This window comes from Ictalurus punctatus, chromosome 17 (genome assembly GCF_001660625.3).
Source record: "Ictalurus punctatus breed USDA103 chromosome 17, Coco_2.0, whole genome shotgun sequence".
NCBI lineage: Eukaryota > Metazoa > Chordata > Actinopteri > Siluriformes > Ictaluridae > Ictalurus > Ictalurus punctatus.
Window position 1 is genome coordinate 6419061 of NC_030432.2, and position 15008 is coordinate 6434068.

At 37.9% G+C, this 15008-nt stretch overlaps 1 protein-coding gene across 15 annotated transcripts in view; it reads right to left on the minus strand.

Annotated features, from left to right (window-relative positions):
- The window catches only part of phldb1b (pleckstrin homology-like domain, family B, member 1b), a 78498-nt gene that overhangs the window by 59918 nt on the left and 3572 nt on the right, over nt 1-15008 (minus strand). For 3 of the 15 annotated variants that reach the window (XM_047161528.2, XM_047161530.2, XM_047161526.2), the window contains exons 1-4: nt 7370-8966; nt 5939-6040; nt 4480-4603; nt 244-414 (exon numbers count right to left, since the gene is read on the minus strand). In XM_047161528.2, the coding sequence (XP_047017484.1) occupies nt 244-414; nt 4480-4603; nt 5939-5998 (355 nt within the window). In that variant the 5' untranslated portion in view covers nt 5999-6040; nt 7370-8966. Of the gene's footprint in view, nt 1-243; nt 415-4479; nt 4604-5938; nt 6041-7369; nt 9548-15008 lie in introns of those variants that run through there. The other 12 variants (XM_053687160.1, XM_047161525.2, XM_047161535.2 and 9 more) reach the window with 9 other exon arrangements.

Genomic DNA, 15008 nt, shown 5'->3' on the forward strand with positions numbered 1-15008 from the left:
TTTGTTGTTGTTTTTTTCCCAGGATAATTTGATGACATTATATCCTATGAACAAAAACTATTCTTAATCATGACAGCCTGATGCAAACACACTACAGGTTGTATTTTCACCTGCCTCAGATCTGTGTCTAGCAAGGCCAGCTAATCTGATGATGTAGTGTAACATCTTCAAGGTTATAATATAAATCTAATCACTTTTATTTAGCTGGACATTCAAAATGACTGCACATCATTTTAGACATACCTTGAGACAGGCGTACAGGCTTAGTGACCGGAAGTCCGTCCACGGTACACTGATTTTCACAGGGGTGTAAGGTGATTATTCCAGCCTTGTTCTCAATGAAACAGTGCTGGGCTGCAACTCCAGGGCCCTGGATGTTGATGTCCATGGCTCCATAGCCCAGGGTAGTCTTCCCTAAGATGAAAACCTTCATATTTAGTCCATTTGGCATACTAGTAATATAACAATAATATGTAGCAATAATATATTTTGACATCTCTACAGTACTTTGAGAAAACATTGATATATTTTTACCAAAATAATATAGAAAAATGTTTTTATTTAGGCTACTATCTAATCTTGCCTTGGCTGTCTGACTGCAAAGATCATGTCGGAGCCAGATTAACTCTAGTTATTAACAGTAAATACAGTCAGTGTGTCTAAAGATGTCTAAAAGTTTGCTAGATAAAGTGTGCTTTTGTCATGGAATGAATGTCATGGCTCGATCAAGTTGTTGGTCAGCTATAGGTCATAGCAAAATGGACATAAGCCTGATAAATGTAGTTAGTAATCAGGTAATAGCTGTCAAATTGTCACTGATGTCCCTGTGCCATCATTATAATCAGCACAGAAAAGAGCACTTACACACACTGTACAGATTATATCAGTCGTTTTATTTTGTTTAAATGTTTAAATTATGTAATAAAATTCATAAAAAGTGGTGCACGGGTTTCCTCCCGGGTACTCCGGTTTCCTCCCCCAGTACAAAGACATGCATGGTAGGCTGATTGGCGTGTCCAAAGTGTCCGTAGTGTATGAATGGGTGTGTATGTGATTGTGCCCTGTGATGGACTGGCACCCTGTCCAGGGTGTACCCTGCCTTGTGCCCGATGCTCCCTGGGATTGGCTCCAGGTTCCCCCGTGACCCTGAATAAGGAGTAAGCGGTAGAAAATGGATGGATGGATGGATGAAAATGCTATGGGAGACTTTTACCTCAGCATGGCAACTGAGGTGGATGATGCTGATAATAGTGATAATGATTAGTGATAATCAAACGCATATTCCGTTGTAAACATAACATTCTCTAAAATTTGCCAGGAATGTTATTTTTTTATGCATATATAAGGTTATAAATGTAGAGATCGAATCTTTCAGTGGAACTGGAATTAAATATTCGAATGAAATTTTCTCCCTTTTCACTTCTGGGGTTAAACAGGCTTGAGAAACATTATATGGCCAAAAGCATGTGGACACCTGAGTACTGAACATCCAATTCCAATACCATGCATCGTGGCTATGAGGATTTTTGCCCATTCAGCCAGAATAGTGCAGGAGGTTGGGCACTTTGAAGTCAGGGCGCTATGCAGGTCACTCAAGTTCTTCCATTCCAACCATAGCAAACCCTATCTTCATGGAGTTCGCTTTGTACACATGGGCATTGTACGGGAAACAGCTGTAACAGGTTTTGGCCTCTTAGTTCTACTAAAAGAAAATCTTAATGCTGCAGCATACAAGGACATGCTATACAATTGTGTGCTTCCAATTTCATGGAAACAGATTCGAGAAGGCCCACACATGGCTGTGAGGCTCAGGTGTCTACATACTTTTGGCCATATAGTTCACAATAAAAGGGAAACATATTTCACTTTAGGAACATCAGTAGATTTTCAGAACTATATACAGTATAGTAGAATATACAGTTTCAAAATTTGACCATGTGAAGGGTGACCACATACAGTATATATATAGTCCAGTAATATTCTTTAAACAGTGAGCCTGACATGAGCTTAAAGACAAGAGACAGATAATGATTAAGGGTCAGCATGCCAGGACTTTTGGGCTAAAGTATATATTTAAGCAGAAACTTACAGATCATCATGTCAAAGACATAAAAGCATTTTGAAATGTTCCAAATTGTCTACTGAAGCATAGCAATATTAGCTACCTAGCAAATGTACCATTAGAGTGAAATTATTCCTATAAGTCCTTATATTCTTACAGGTCACTTTATAAAGCTTAAAATCTGCATGGGCTTTAAACATGTTCACAGTTTCACAGTAGGCAAGCTGTCTCCCATTCCACACCTTAGTTTTAGTTAGTCACATTAGTCACAAACTGGTATTGTGTCATGCAAGACCACACTGAGGAAGAATGTCGGCCTGTTCTCTAAGGGGAATGAATCAAGTGCTCACTACGAGACATGACAACACTGGAACCAAAGCATGGCGGTCCATCTCCAGGCCAGAATTAAAAAGAACAACTTTGGCAAGGAGAATAAAAACCACATTCCTCTCTATCGCTGGAGCTGCTCAATCTTCTTTAGTGTTATCATTTAGATAAGTAAGTACATGTGGAACGCCTTAGGCTAGGAAGAATCACTATTTCCTTCTACATTACCTAACTAAAGATGGAAAAAACAACCTGACAACATGATTGTATGGTACAATACCATACAGTATTTGTTTTTATCTTTGCTAGCATTAAAGAATACACAACAGTTGCAGAACTACAAGTATTATATAATTTGAATAGGGAAACTACTCTAAAAGTTGTTTTTTTTTTAAGTTTGTACTTTTATAGCAGATTATGCTGTTTCATATTGGACATTCACATCATGCACATGGAAATAACATCTTTTTGTGTTATCGTCATTTATTCCACTATAGCATAACAGCAACATTAGTAGCGTTAACAGTACAACTGTTTCAGGTTTTCTCAAGACATACAGTCATGATGACATCCCAGCACATAAAGTGAATTTTAATATGAAAGCTTGTGAACGTGTTCCAGAACATTCCATGCATTTTCTATAGATGGCCAGATAAAGGAGTGATACGAAAAGCCTGGATAGTTTCAGTCAGATGGACTTTGACGGACAGGTATGAAATGGGTTTATTCAGGAGAAGGTTTTTTCGAGGTCTTTTGTTGCTGCAGACGCTGAACAAATGGGGCTGGTGGTACTATAATGCTTATCATGACTTGCTGTGTTATTAGCCTTTCAGTCTGGAGCTGGAGGCAGGAGAATACTGACAGGATGAAGATAGGGTAATTTTGATGTTTCCAGTGGCTGTGCTCTAATTCTGGGTATATGGATATTATGTGATATCATTTGCATTTGTATAATTAATAGAATATTCACACACTTGTTTTTATAAAGAAAATTTTATAATGATCTATACCTGGGATCATCATCAAATGGTGAGTTTACTCATGCCCAGCGCATCCTGTAAAAAGGGTGAAGTGTGTGTGTGTGTGTGTGTGTGTGTGTGTGTGTGTGTGTGTGTGTGTGCACGCATGTGCTAGCATTTATTACATTATATTATTATATTAATTAATATCCATTTATTTGCAGTACTGGATTTATCCTGGTCAGGGTAACAGTGGATCCAGAGCCTATTCTGGGAGCACTGGGCTTAAGGTGGGGACACACCATGGATGGGATTCCAGTTAATCTCAGGGCACAAGGCACACATATATTCACACATTCACACAATTTAGTGTAACTAGTCCAAATGCTAGCATGTTTTTGTAAGGTGGGAGGAAACTGGAGAAACCCACACAGACAGAGATAATTATATAACTATATGAATATTTGATAGAACTGAGTCTTTCGACTTTGCTTCACTTTCTAACATGCCAAAAAAAGCTAACATATAACAGAAACATCTTTTTAAGCTTTTGTACGGTATATGAATGTGTAGCATGTTAATACAGAACTAACCCTTCCAAAATGGCTCTTTTGTACAGTGCTATAATGCAACATGACATGAACTCGAAAGCCCTACTGACAGAAAATATTTGACCTGCATGGCAGAGCGGGCATGTGACATTATTAGAGGCAGACAGTGTAGGTCTGCAGCCAGACCCTGTTTTACTGCCAGATATTTTTCTGTGGCTGAATATAAGGCAAATATATTATACCGTAAGTAGAGAATTGTTTTTAAAAAAAAAAAAAGCCAATCAGTGTCAGCATAAATGAATGTCAGTATCCTTTTAAAATACAATATATTTTTTATATGTGGCTTTTTTTTTATTCTGTGGAGGAGGGGGTTGTATTGGTGGAGGTGGAGCATGTCAAATATAATTAATGACCCCTGACCTAAACTGTCATAAAAAATGATCAAAGTAGTACATCACTGAGGACATCATTCAGAGTTCTTGTACCTCAAAAACACAGTTTAGCACCTATTGGCTGGTGGTGTCGATTTGTACGCAATAGAATTTTGAAAGTATTATAAACAACATCCTGTAGAACTGACCCTCAGGTAGGGGCAACAATGTGATGGCTGTGCTGAGACGGCCACTCCCAAGACTGACCAGATGGGGGCGTTCTGCTTGAAGCTTAAGCCCCTTCCCTGTCTCTATCAGGTCCAGTGGAGTGCTCTGTGGAAGGAAAGTTGTCAACCTTAATAAGGATCTGAATCTGGTTTAATCCGGTTTATGAATTGCATGACATTATTAGTAATAGCATTAATCGCAATTCATCACAAAATGCTACAGAGGAGCATTGTGCAGCAAACTCCACAAACGCCATTTTAAGGGGGATGGGAACCATCAGTGAGGAAAATTCTGTATCCGCCTCAGCAAATCCTGGTGGGTTGCTCAAATCCTGGTGGTTTGACTGTAATTTCTAATGTAAATGTTACAGCTACATATTAGTAATTGCATGCATTAAAGGATCCTCAATGGCTTGTAAATTGAGATTTCATTTCAGAATCAGTGGCTGTGAGGATGCAGTGTTTTTCCCCCTTCTGCTGTGCCTCATGAGCTGGAAAAAAAGAGCTGGAAATCTGAAGTTGAGTAAGCTGTAGTTGTCATGGTAACAGTGTGATGGAAAAGCTGAAGCTTGTCTTTTTTGTTATCTTGCAGTGACATCATTGTCCTGAAGCTTTGTTATTTTACTGGGGATGCTTGCGCAAGATGTTGTGTCCTGATAATATGCCAGATGTAATGTTCCCTCACACCTCTTTTTTTTATATATATCTCTTGATCTGCAACCCTGCTAAGAAATGTAATATTATGTAATGATTGTAGTTTTTAAATTGAATTATATTAAATGTCTATTGATGGAATTCCATGGCTTTCCTTGGCTGAGAAATGTGTTGAAATTCCTTTCTTTGGACATACTGTGGATTGAAACATCACGTAGAATCATGATTTCATTCTCACTCTGTACTGGTGAGGTACTTCATATCTGCATGGTGCATTGTGTTGCCATTATTCTCATCCTTCCTTTACGTTTAAACTAGTGGAGATGGTTTACATGTTCATTTAGCTCTACACAGGCTCAATTCTCTATCTGATAATGCTTTAACAATGATTAAGACAGTTTATTCGTCTGTAGCTGTATGCTGTAATAATGTATAATTCCACTATCTGGTATCACTCAGAAGATGATGGGTTCCCTCTTGAGGCTGGTTCCATTCAATGTTTCTTTCTCATGTCCTCTCAGGGAGATTGTCCTTGCCACTGTCACCTCTGGCTTGCTCATTAGGGATCTAAATCTACATCCAGATTCCTGTAAAGCTGCTTTATGACAATGTCTACTGTTAAAAACACTATAAAAACTAAAATCGAATTGAATTAATGTTTATAGTTTTATATAGTGTTATAGCTGCTTATAAGGACACCATTGTTCATCTTTTATATTAAAGTCAACAGCAATATAATGGAACTAAAATATACACATGACAATGTTTTAAATAATCTCAGTCTCACCTGCAGCACCTGATGCGTTTGTCGGCCATGATCGGCCACATTTCTATTCACACGGTCCATGTCTTCTGTGTTATTTGTTACTCCCCCTAATATTTGAGCATCCTGTGGGACACAAAAGACAGCCTTGAGAAATTTGCAACCCTTCTGTTTTGTTTGAGCAAAAGTGATACACAGAACACATCCCTGAATTTTCATTACTATGTATTCTTGCATTATGAAGGGTCACCAGCTCCCTGTTTGATTGTTCTTATAGGCAGTTCAGTCATATGTGCTGTGTTTCTGAAAGTGCCATTTCTTATATACAAATGGTAACTGGTCTGCACTTATATAGCGCTTTTTTAATCTTAGCGGTTCTACAAAGCGCTTAACACTGGTTCTCATTCACCCATTCACTCACACACCTATACACTCACACACAAATGGTAGCAGAGCTGCCCTGCAAGGCACTAGCTTGTCATTGGGAGCAACTTGGGGTTCAGTGTCTTGCCCAAGGACACTTCAGCATGTGGAGTCATGTGGGCCAGGAATCGAACCACCAACCCTACGATTAGAGGACAACCCGCTCTACCAACTGAGCCACAGTTGCCCCAATTAATGTACAATACAATAATACAAAGTAATGCCCCCCACTTAAGATAGAAGTTTGTCAATTTTAACACAGTTATCAGTAGTGTAAAACGGAGAGTCAAGCACTGTGGTGGCTCCCGAATAAATTAATGAAACAATCTTTACACAGTGATGCTTCAAATTTCACCAATCATATAAAATGTAGTATCATTCTCCTGCTCTAAGCTGAGCTCTACTGAGACCTGGCACACTCTAGCATACATGCTACCCTCCCCTGGAATTCCTCCTGACTTACTCATAATCCTGGCTCTGATTTTTCTTTTAACCAGAGCAGACAAAAACAAAGGCAGATTCAGAAATGGCTATATTTGTCCATGACATATATAGAGAGCTGGCTGTAATTCTGTAATCTGGAGGAAAAATTTACCTGAAAAAGAACTTGTGGTGAATTCATAAGTGAAACTCAAGCTGCATGGATTTTAATACAGTTACTGTTACAAATGTCATCCCTGTTATTTAAGTAATTTTCAAAATTTTTGTTATAAAACAAATAGCTGGTTAATGAGACATGTGTCATGTTGAATTGGAAATCACAAATAAACTAGTCATCACATTGTACATTTGTTAGAGGATAATAAAAGTTATAGAACAATTAGTAAATAGTCAACAAAATAAAATATATTAAAACCACTACTTAAGTCACAGAAGACTTTTACACAACAACATGAAAATGTGTGCATCTTAATGTACTACGTCAAGGTCACAAATTCTTTGTTAAAGAAGATTATTTACTGTGTATTATTTTTAACAAATAAATAGTGGCTATATGCAATATTCTTTATTTGAAGCAAAAATTGTGTTTACCTTTCACCAGCAGTCCAGAAATGCAATGTAACCATATCTTATTGGTAGTCCTTTAGCCAAGTGTGTCCCTAACCATCCTACAGCAAACTAAGACTCAAACTAAGTGCATTATAATCCATTTGTCAGACTACTCTCCTTTCGGAGCATAGAAGAGCAGACTTTGCAGTGCAGACCTGCCTGTACATGCTTCAGTGAGCCGGAGCCTGCATTCCAGCCCGCCAGCCAAAGCCCTGATAACAGTCGCTAGAGAGCAGGTCAAAAACAGTAGAGGAGAAAGAGAAAAGGCTGAGGATGATGGTAAGCAAATGGGAACTTCTGAAGCTCAAGCTTAAACATGGAAAATGTGCAAAACTGCAGAGAAACAATGAAGCCACTGTATATGGGTCATAGGAGTTCATACAATCAGACACTATTGTAGCCAGATTCTTCCAAACAGGCTGGGTTTGATCTCACTCCAGAGCCCATTCATGACCACATGATCATCAGTGCTTATTATCAGTGCATATGGTCCCTACCTCCCCAGAATCTCCACAATAGCTTTGTTCTAAACCTCACAAAGAACATCTGAAGGATGAGCATTTCCTTTTCCAGAAACAGCCTTAACGCTTGCCGTTATTTACTCGTATGCATACAGAGACTTGTCGCAAGTGCTGGACAGATCTATTGTCTTGGTAGTGAGTGTATGCATTGAGAAAGAACTAAACATGTCACTCTGGTATAAAGCCACATCACAGTAGGGACACAAACAAGACAGTCAATGACATGCACTGTCCATAACAATGTGGACTGCGCATATGCCAAATATGCATCCTTTCTTTCAGTGCCTGAGAATATTGAGCATCTGGACAGCTTCTTTCCTGATCTCGAGCAAAATGTGAAGACCAAAATTGCTTTCCTATTTAAATGAGGGGTGTTTTTTGTTTTTTGTTTTTTTTTTTATCAAAAGGAGAATCTTCAGGGTCTTCTAGGCCTAAAAAAGCCAAAGAATTCCTAGGGACTGAAAATGACATATCTTGGGGTGTTTTTGTTTGTTTGTTTCTTTCTTTCTTTCTTTCTTTCCATAGAATTGTCATGCTTGTATATAATCCCTACAAATATTATAGTAAGTTTCATTTGGTAACAAAGAGTTGTAACTTTTCCAATGCCAAAAAGAACATTACCCCATCAAGATTTTTGTCTTATGTTGTCTGGGTAGATACAGTTAAGCTAGTTCACCTATCGATAAAGACTTCAAGACAGACGGTTGTACATGTTTGATAAACCACCAACAGTTGAGTCAACCATCACATTCAGATGTCCAATAAAAAGGAACATTTCATAAGGAAAATGCTAACTCCAGGCCTTTAGAAAGGTCAAGATAATCACTGACCACAGGTATCAGTGGTAGCATCGAGCTCCCTTGATTTACACAATTATACATTGGACATTCAGACAGTAGATATAGAAAGTAGCTAGCCGTGTTATGATGCGCCCATGAAAATACAGTCTAGCTGGATTTGATGATGTTGACAGAACAATGAAGATAATTGACAGTAGAAGAATAGTGCCACTGTTGGAATTTACACTGTTTGAACATTCTTATAAAGATTTTCTTGTTTGAAAATCACTTATCATGAGGGTCAACACTTTGACTAGAATTGGGAATGGTTATTTTCATTAATGGCTATTTGTGCACAGCTATTAAAAGCTAGTATCCTATTTTTATTGTAAGGCAACCGTATGTTGTATGTAAGTAGTAATGTAATGTATTCAATGACAGGCAGGTGTTACTATCCTGAAGACTCTTCTAATAACAGCATTTCCTAAAGTGTTTTATTCCTCAGCAATGTTCCAACACTAACAAATGTTTATTTATGAAATAATGATGTGTTATACTTTTTTTAAAAATCAGTTTATAGTTATGTTTAATATTGTTAGCTAGTTCTGGCTATAAAATGTAAATTGTCACTCCCTCACCAGCTTTTCTCTCTCTCTCTCTCTGTCTCTCTCTCTCTCTCTCTCTAAGTTAATGAGAAAAATAAACGCAGCTTGTTATGTTACAGAGAAACCACAAATCCGACTTTCTTGAAGACTTTCCCGTGTTGGAAATAATACTGTTACAGTTTTTACCTCCTGGAGACTCCATCCAAAAATGCTAAATAAACTTCTCCTCAAAGAAAGCTTTATCATATCAACAATTATACATGTTTTTTAGTCTGTTTATGTGGAGTGTCTGCCACACTGCATTGTTCAGGGTGTTATTATAGAAACATATTACAACAAGCACATTAATATAAACCTGTGATTTGGTTGCAAGTAGCATACTGTCAGAGTAAGTGCAATAGAAAATGAATCAACTGTTAGAATTGAAATTCAACAGCGCTGTGGTATATGAGTCTATAATATAGTCTCTGATGCACACTCTGTGATATACATAGTGGCATAGAATTTTCGAAATGTGCAGCTTGCCACTTAATGGCTATAGTATATGCTGATAAACAGTAGAGACTACAAAATAGAGGCACTATCACTCCTTTCCACATGGGAAAAGGCCACATAAGGCAGTATTTACATTCTCCTATTCAGAAGAAAGCTTAAGAACAGCATAATGTTTCTTATTTTGGCCATGTGTAAGACATATGCAAAGCTTGAAATGTGATGATGATACATGATGACACTGAGGGGATTCGTGAATGTTTTACCTCCCCTACCGAATAGATATAGCTACAGATTGCACGTTTTTAATGCAATATGTTAATTGTACCAACATAAAACTATTAATCAATTATAGTGAAAAGTTGCTGTTGTTGTTTCATGCAATTTTTGTTTCAGCACTTCTTAATGTTGTATAATGTTTAAGGTTCCTTTGTCAATCCTAGAGGCGATTCTCAATCCCAGTCCTACAGACCCCATGCAATCCTCTAACACACCTGGTTCAGCTCCTCTAGGCTGATAATAAATCAGTTGGTGAGCTGAATTAAATTAGGTGTTGGAAGGGGGTTTTACAGGAGCCAGTTGATCTGAGCAGCAGCCACATGGACTGAAAGGAGAGCAGGGACTCTTCTGGAGGAAAGAAGAAGTCACAACACTGCTAAGAATGTGGATATATTACCACTTGATCCCCTGCTTCATAATAGTCAGCAGTGGTTTAAACCATGCTGAGAGCATTAGACAGTCCTACAGTGATTGAGTGACTTCAGTGTACTCCTGCTGCCTAGTTAATGGAATTTTCCCTTGGAGATGGTACACTGGGAGTGATCAGGGAATGGAAATATAGAAGAGATGCTTTTAATGATTGTTGTTGCAGTAGTCTCATAATAGCCTGCTGATTATCCATCAGTGGAAATTCAGCTAGGTTTAAGGATTGAGAGGGAGTATTTAGAGAGTATTTTGTTCTGTTTTTAATCATTCTTTTGCAGCTGTCTAATCCAAGACCTCCACCTGGTGGTGAGTACAGCGCACACATACTCCTTTCTCCGGCTCATTTTCATTGCTGGTTAATTGTAGATAATGTAGTAAAGTGGTAATCACAATAATACAGGTAAATGACATGACATGACATATAAATGTGCATCAAAATGGAAAACATCACAAAATCAGTTCGTCACGGCTTAACGAAACAGAAGAACTACGCACAGCCCATGTTTCAAACTGGCTATATAGGGAAAAACGTTGCCTAAGGCCTTTGTTTCTTATTTGGATATGCCAAGCTTCAGAAGATTTGTTCAGTGGGAGGAATCTGAATTATGCAGTGCACCACGTGTAGCCAGGATATTGAGGGGCAGAAGAGACATACTTGACATTTCTGTGAGTGTATGATTATAGCCACATTGGTACCCAGGGAAACATGTGGGCAGTTAAGTGCATTCTCCATTTTAGACCACTCCACAACTATGTGACAGAACTGCTGAAGGGGAAAATGGGTATGTTAGCGACTGTGCCTAGCAAAGCAATGTGCAGGCACCAGATTGTGCATTCAAGTTATGTAATACATTTTGGATGACATACAAAAACCCCTTATGGGGAATAAGCAAAATTCTTGATTTTTTTTGTTTTGTTTTGTTTAAACAGAGCTTATATATTTCAAAAACCCATGACATGAGATGTTTTTGCACACATGCATTTCTGTGTATGTTCTGCTTCAGTGCTTTTAAGTTCAATTCAATTCAATTCTATTTGTGTAGCACTTTTAACAATGGACATTGTCCCAAAGCAGCTTTACAGAAATTTATCAGTTCAGGATATAGATTTTAAATGTATGACTTTATCTCTAAGTCACACAATAAAATAGTATTATGCTTGTAAGAAGACCTGATGCTGTTTTATAAAGCTTAACGGAATCTCTTGTGTCCTCCCCTCACTGATGTTTATTGCGTTTTTAAAGACAGAGCTTCATCCCAAGAAGAAGAAGAAGAAGGAAGTTGGCTGTGGACTGTGCAGACCTCAGACACCTTTGGTCAAAGAAGTTCCATCAAAGAGTCCTATATACATGTTTGTTTAAATTCCAGGTAAATATACTGTATGAGCTTCCATTATGGGACACTGGCAACAAAAGAAGACAATAAACTGGGTAGAAAGAATGCAAAGAGGTTTAAAAAAAAAAAAAAAGAAAAGAAAAAGTGAGTAGGAAAAAGGATACAAATATCATTCTTATGCAAAATTTAAATTCTCTTTTGGTTGGTTGAGGCAATAATTCATATTCATGTGCAACATTCTTGATTGCAAGTGAGATGGTAAATTAACTGAGATGCCAGTTATTTATTAGCTTTTTTTTTTTTTTTTTACAGAAAATAAGTATTCAGCTTCACAGATCAGACCCAATGATTATTGCAAAACCCAAATTGATCCTCAATTTCATTCTAATATTTAACGGGTATTCTCAACAAACAACTGTCTAAATCATATCTTGTGTACAACAATACACAGATAGATAACTGAGGGGATTCCCTAACTTCTGGCATCATGTCAAGTCTCCAATGAGATTCCAATATGCTTCATAACTACAGAGTCATAGGAACAGCACAGTACTTGAAAGACATCATCATATGAACAACATCATATGAAAACCGTTTGAACAGAAGAAGAAGAAGAAGAAAAAAAGCGTAAATAAATAAATAAACAAACAGGAAAGCAGGAGCTTGGCGTATCTATATGTAGACTTCCTGTATAGGGCATGGACAAGCAGGCTGTTTCCTGTGAAGCCAGACTTGGGCAAAAGGCTTTTTGGACTAAAAGAATGGACAAATGTCATTTCTAAGGTGCTTTCTCAAAGGCGTCACTTCAGATGTCAATCATGTCACATCCACAAAAAGGAGAGTACTGGTCACCAGGGGTGTAAAGTAGATCAGCCAAAGTCTAAAAACATTTAGAAGCTTAAGGAAGGGTATAATTCAATTTCTGTACCAATGATTGCTATGGGCTTATCCAAACCACTGAGAGATTAACTATTTTGACAAAAAACACTTTGCAAATAAAAAGAACTACCATTCATGCTATCAATACAAAAGAAAGCACCAAATCTCGTTAGCTTAGAGTTTGAGATGTCCAACGCAGTGATTTTTCACATATTCTGATAATACTGGCTTTTGCCTTTCCATGAATGATGCATAAAGGAAAAGCCTGACTAATACACTCTTGGCTGGGATTCTGCTAATGGAAGTTCCTGAGGAGTCAGTCTTTCCCTTGTTCCCTTAATTAGGGGCATGGGGCAGTGGGGCATTCTGGGAGTGCCGTATTCGAGTAGGCTCTTGCGGAAATGTTCCGTTGACTTTGGCTGTTTGTTTCCCAAAGACACTAGGCTCAACAGGCATTCCAGCTCCACTGACACAAAGAGTTCTTTTCAATGTGTTTAATCCCTGAAGAGGAGAAAGGGGCCTGGCCCTCCTCCACCATTGGCAGTGACGTGGATACTACACACACACACATACACACTCTCACACAGAGCCTTTTGCAGTAAAAGAAGAACTGCCCAAGGAGAGGCTGGATCTACGATCTAAATACATCAGTTCTGTATTTTCATGCAAAAACTATTCGTTTTATGGATTACAGTATATGTAAAATACAATCACATAATAATATGTATAATTATATTCTGATTGTTCAGAAGTGATTTTTTTTCCTCTATAACAGCAGCTCTGACAATAGAGCAGGCTGCAAGGCAAGTCACACGTTTATATTAATGTGTAATCGTTCTAATACATTAATTATTCTGTAGTAACAATTTACACAGGGATCTGTATGGCAGATTCTCCAAATAAACATATTAAAAATGTGTTTAATGTTTGATATAGTAAGGCTTTCTGTGAAAAGACATTATATAACATTTTTGAAAGGATTTCCAGGTATAAGCATTTTTAACAGTCTGAGTTAAGTCTTCAGGATAAAGGGCTTTGCATTTTCCTAACTAATTTGTTTTGCAGATAATCCACATGAAATGCAACTATAAATGGATAAAAACGTAAATGTTGGCAAATTGCTGTGGTATAAGAGGAATAAAACATTTTGTGCAGTCATGGGTTAATCAAATTTGGGGTGGCCCACCAACCTGCTGTTGATTAATTTCCAGCACGACATGTTGTATTTTATGTTTTACTTACAATATAGCCCACTATTTATTCACCTGCTTATTCCCATTTTGATTGCTATTGTTTTGGGGGGTTTTTTGTACTGTGCTAGCTACCTTGCTGTCTGTCTTTCTATCTCCAGGCATGTCTATTTAGGCATCACAACACACTATCTTAAATTGAAGAGCGCTCTCTATTTCACACTACATCTAATATAGAGCTCAATGTGCTTTTTCAGAAGATTGTATCTGGCAGACTTGGATAATTTGTGTATGTAAAATGGCAAAATAAGTGTAAACATATATTTCACAACTGGTTCTTCTTCATATATTTTTCTAGTTCGACCAGTGCCACAATTACACAGAACAGAATGCAAGCATATATAATTACATTTCAAGCACAATCTCCTTTGAATACAAATTCTGTTGTCATTGCCTGCGCTCCAAATCCAATTTTTTTCACATGTAGAGCATATGCATCCTGTCTTGAACTAGTCCGCAAATTTCTTGAGTAGGATTTGTCAAATCAAGAAAGTCTTGGTTGGCAAAAAGTGTCATGCAGACTTTGTGAGCTGTGCCAAGTGGTACTTCTATCCTCTCTCCCAGATTGACACTCTTAATTTAGTGCCAAAACCTCCCAGAGTCTCCTCTAATCCATTTGAAAAATACAGACAAAAGGGAAATCCAAGGCCAGGAATTTTGATTGAGGTGCAAAGGGTGAGAGGAGTGGGGCAAACAGCAGAGACCCCGTTCAAAGAAAGAACAATGTCAGAACTCACCTTTTCACCACTACACTGGAGGAATTAAGCTAGAATGATCAATTCAAGTATCCTCAAGTCACCCTGTCTTGTCAGCAAATGGCACTACTGACATCATTTAGTAGAGAACATAATAGAAGAACCACAAATCCATGAGGCCCTGTCCAAGGAGTCAGGGAGAGTGAAGAGCCAAGCCATGTTCTGAAATGCGAGGAAGTGCTGAGGAGCAGGATGAGGGAATGGAAGCAAGTTAGAGGAAGCAGCTTTAGAAATCTTTTTAACTAATGGAAATCTCGTCATACACTTCCTTCCTGGTGAACCATTTGTACTTTAAAAAAAT